Source organism: Penaeus chinensis, chromosome 11, assembly GCF_019202785.1.
Source record: "Penaeus chinensis breed Huanghai No. 1 chromosome 11, ASM1920278v2, whole genome shotgun sequence".
Taxonomy (NCBI): Eukaryota; Metazoa; Arthropoda; class Malacostraca; order Decapoda; family Penaeidae; genus Penaeus; species Penaeus chinensis.
In genome coordinates, this window is record NC_061829.1 from 37,492,407 (window position 1) to 37,497,406 (window position 5,000).

The 5,000-nt window shown below is 37.5% G+C and overlaps 1 protein-coding gene across 9 annotated transcripts in view; it reads right to left on the reverse strand.

The window, feature by feature from the left end:
* Positions 1-247: 247 nt before the first annotated feature.
* The window catches only part of LOC125030494, a 27,469-nt gene continuing 22,716 nt past the window's right edge, over positions 248-5,000 (reverse strand). For all 9 annotated transcript variants that reach the window (XM_047620538.1, XM_047620537.1, XM_047620540.1 and 6 more), the window contains 4 exons: positions 3,491-3,687; positions 2,066-2,261; positions 1,251-1,426; positions 248-1,038 (listed from right to left, as the gene is read on the reverse strand). In XM_047620538.1, the coding sequence (XP_047476494.1) occupies positions 864-1,038; positions 1,251-1,426; positions 2,066-2,261; positions 3,491-3,687 (744 nt within the window). In that variant the 3' untranslated portion in view covers positions 248-863. The remainder of the gene's footprint in view (positions 1,039-1,250; positions 1,427-2,065; positions 2,262-3,490; positions 3,688-5,000) is intronic.

Below are 5,000 nucleotides of genomic sequence, written 5' to 3' on the forward strand. Positions count from 1 at the left end.
TTGAGTCGAATCCTGTTGGTAAAATGGATATATATTTGCCGAATAAACTGTTCCTGATGAACACTTCCACAGGTACACAATCTGACGTTTCATTCTATACAGTGATTGGGAAGGAGACAGGCAAGTGTATTTATGAATTAGACTTGAACTTCATACACATCGCTGCACATTTGTTTATTTAAGTGTGTGCATTCATATTCCATGGAGATAGTACAGGGGTTTTGGTCGACAGATGAAACATATCAAAATTATTTACTTAATGTATTTAAAAGGAAAAATACAAATCATAGTGCTGTACACGATAATACATGGCATTATTAGCCTACATTCGACCAAAAGTATATTGATTCTTAACACTCATGTATAGGAATCAGACTTAGTGCATTGTTTTCAGTGGAAAAAGTTTAGTTAATGAGACATTCGTCTTATTTTAAATTGATTCTAAATCAAACCTACAAATTGATTTTTGTTAGACGGCTGATATATCTTAAACATATATATATATATATATATATATATATATATATATATATATATATATATATTCTACTTCTACATTGGGCATGTTAATAGGAATGTTTTTACATCTCGGAATCTTATCAAATTACAGTCATTATACAGAATGAGCTACCGTACCTTAAGAGTTGTTGTGAATAATATAAAAAAGAGTGAACGTTCTCCATGTTAATGAAAAAAACATTGACATGATGAGGACCACAGACTCATGATGATGATGCCCTTGGGTGTGTGGCGAAGAGGAGGAAGACAAAAGAGATACGGCAGGAGAGATCAGAACAATAACAATAAAAAAGAAATGTAATGAATTAGGATGAATGAAGAAGCGTAAGGTTTCCACATAGATTTCATGTCACAAAGGGAGGTCGTGGAGGCTTTACATCCGGGTCGTGCAGGAGGTCAGCGACAAGGGCGTGGAGTCGTTCCTTGAGGTTGAGGGTGCAGGAGAACAGGTTGATCGAGGAGATGCCCCAGATGATCATCAGTTCTTTACCGAGGGTGAGCTGCTCCTCGAACACGTGTCTGAAACAAGTGCCACGTCGATATTATGTTCATACTCAAACAGTATTTTTATCCTTATTTTGAACAAGAAGTTTTCTTCGGTTCTTTAAATATCAACGAATGCCACAAAATGTGTTCCTCATTTTTTAAACCTATATATGTCAAGACAAACACAATTAACCAATCATTATGACCGTCCTTGCTTGCGGTCCAAAATCCTCTCGAAATTCTACCTCGGGTAGGTCATCCCAGCGCCCAGGTCGGTGAGTGCCTCGTTAAAAGCCTTATAATATTCTTCCGTGGCCGAAGACATGACCTTCCGCCTCGTGTCCTTGTTGACTCCCATGTGCATGAGGTAAACCAGGTCGTAGGGGCCCTGGGAGTACCGTGCCAGTGCCCAGTCAATTACCTTGCAAGGGACGGGGAAATTAGGTCGATAAGATATAACATTAACGATTAGCGGAGACAACACACGCGCGCGCGCACACACACACACACACACACACACACACACACACACACACACACACACACACACACACACACACACACACACACACACACACGTATACATATACATATACATAGATATGCATATACATACATATACATTCATACATATATAGAGATATAGATAGATATATGTATATATATGTATGAAAGGTATGAATGAGAATGAATATCTTCACAATACAAGAGATAATCGGTTTCGATTATATCTTCGTCAGAAATACGAAGATATAATGGAAACCGGTCAAAATCATCTCTTTCATTCTCATTCACACTTTTTATAAGTTTGTCATCATGAATAAAGTTCATATATATATATTTATATTTATATTTATATTTATATATATATATATTTATTTTTTTTCGTCAGAAAAAGAACTCTTGACGTGTTCGAGACGATACGTTCAATTTCTATTCACACTGTGGCTACGTTTCCTTTAATCTTTGTTTAGACGTAACTATATTTCTTTGTATTCAGGTATGCCTATGAAATATACACGAGAGACGAAAAGACGGTACAGAGACCCCGTCCATGTACTTTTATAGTGTGTTCCTCGTCGGCCTTCTCCTTGAAGAAGAGGTTGGAGGGCTGCAGGTCACCGTGGATGGCCGTGGCGAAGGGTTCCTTGGGCTGCAGGCCGCTGATGATGAAAGGCGCGGCGTGCGTCTCGTAGGGCTCCAGCATCTCCAGCATCTGTGCCCGGCTGGGGTCGCCTGCCCACTCCTCCTTCAGCCTGAGGGAAGAAGAGGCGAGAGTCAGAAGGAGGAGTCGCTGAAGGTACATCAGGGAAGCGGATTAGAGGAGGACTTATGGGAATGCAAAGGATGTGTTTTCATTATATATATATATATATTTATATATATATATATTTATATATATATATTTATATTTACATATATATAGGACCTATATATAGTACGTGTACATATCTATATACGCATATACATACGTGAATGTATATGTATCACCCTCTCTCTCTCTCTCTCTCTCTCTCTCTCTCTCTCTCTCTCTCTCTCTCTCTCTCTCTCTCTCTCTATATATATATATATATATATATATATATATGTGTGTGTGTGTGTGTGTGTGTGTGTGTGTATGTGTGTGTGTGTGTGTGTGTGTGTGTGCATGTGCATGTATGTATATTTTTCATTGTATGTATATATAAATAAATAAACAAATTAATACACACACACAAATACACACATTCGCTATATAAATTTGTCCATCTCTCTCTCTCCTTTCCCCTCTATCTAGCCATCTATCTGTCTATCTATCTATATATTTATTTATTTATATGTATGTATTTATTTGCATGTATTTTTATGCAAATTGAAATATGTTTCATAAATAAATTATAATAGGTTTTTGGAAATATAGATATGGATAGTTTTGTGAGGTTATTAATTAAAGCATCGTTTCTACTGGCTTTTACATCCAATGCCACCATTGTTATACATATCCAGACAAACACGAGTCTGTTTTCCATGTTTATAATTTGTTAAGTTCGTTGTTTGTCTTAGCCTTTTTACCTTTTCCGGCAAGAATATTACTTGCATTCTGGCTAAAAGACAGACTCAATCATACAGAATGACTATTGTTAATATTGTTTACTTGCCAGGTCCTGCATGTAAAAGCTTTGTAGGAATCGTGCTGAACATATCATAAACAAAAGATCAAAGGAGAGAGCAGGGAAACGCGAATATTCCGAAAGCCTTTTTTTCGCTCTATTGCTTGTCCACCGATGCCCTGAAGAAGCAATATGGAGAAAAGGCCTTCGAGCATTTTCGAGTGATTTTGTGCCCTTCTCTTCGTTGTTGTGTTTACATGCAAAATATTTAGGCATTGCATCATGTAAATATAATAATGCTTTAAAAGAAAAGAAAAAAAAAACAAGTTCATATCTGTTTGCGTAAAAATGTTTTAAAATTACATGAGTAATGATAAAAGAATACCGAAACCTACTTATCAAACCCTGCTTGCGTAAACGTGGAAAAGAGCGGGCTGTCCGGACTAGTCTGCAGGAAGCACTTGGGGAAAGCCTCTTCGAGGTTGACGCCAGTGATTGTCTTGAAAGCGACCACGGACCCATGGAAGCACCCGATGTTCTTCACCACCAACATGATCTGGTCCTCGTCCAGACCTGTAGGCATATTGGTCGCCTACGGGTCGCAGCATTAGGGAGGGGAGTAAGTGATCCATTTAGTTCCATGCAAGTCACGAGGAAGAAATAAGGCGAAAAGAAAGTGAAACTGTTTATTTCCAGCTGCTGCGCTTTTCCCTTTTCTTTTGTGTCACCTCACTTTCAAAATGGCGGCGGAATGTTGCATTTTAGAGCAGAAGCTAAATATTCATTATATGAAACGTTTGTGTAGATTAATATACAGGTTTAACTTTAATGAGTAATTAAATGGCTAGGTAGTCTTTGTTCCAAAGAGTAGTTGAACTGTACGGTTTAAGAAAGTGAAGTACACTTTAAATCGTGTTTAAGCAAAATAATTAAACAACTGAGATTTTTGTTTTTTAATAGTATATTTACTCTCCAAAATCCTCATCCCGTAGGGCAGCCTCGAGGCCCTCATTAGGGCAGCATAGAGAACACTTTTATAGCCTTTTAAAGTTTCTTTATACGACCCCACTCCTAAAGTTGACTTTAACTACGCGCACCACTTAGCACAAATTTAGAAGTTTTTAAGTTAAATAGTTACAGGGGAAATAACGCACACGCGTACACACGCACACGCGCACGCACCCGTACAAGCACACACGCACACTCGCACGCACAAGCACACACCCACACGCACACGCACAAGTATGTACGATCGCACACATGCATACAAACGTACAAATTCAGAAGATAAACATTAAAACTAACCAAACTAATAAAATATATAAAATAGAATAAAGAAATCATATCTCATTAGACTTTACTACAGTAATGATTATATATCTACATACCCAGTTCCTGTTTGTTAGCAGTGATAACACTACTGTTACGAAACAGAGAACTGAAACTTCCTGCTTAAAATACACGTACAATCGACAATGGTAAAATACATAAACTAAACTAAACCGTGATAAAAAAAAAATATGTTTGAAGAACACTGCGTTAGAGTAAAAAAAAAGGCAGAAAAAACAACTAAGTAAGGCAGAATCAAACTTCATATAATGACCATATATTAATGGTATGTGAGACTTCGCTAGTGGCGTTAGAATTCGCCAGGAAGATGCATAAAGTAAATGATAAGGTGCATTTTTCGACAGCAAGTTATATCAAGATTTCTTGAAAGATCCTGAAACACCTTGTTCATTCCTGTTTTTGACGGAACTTCTTGGTCAGAAATCTTGGTCTGGTTTCGAACCAAACCAAGCATTTTCAAACTAACCCCAGAGGAAGCTTGCTTCAGTTTTATGACGTCACTTTAATAAGCAAACCGCCAACATGGCCGACAGATATGATTGATCTCAATGAAAA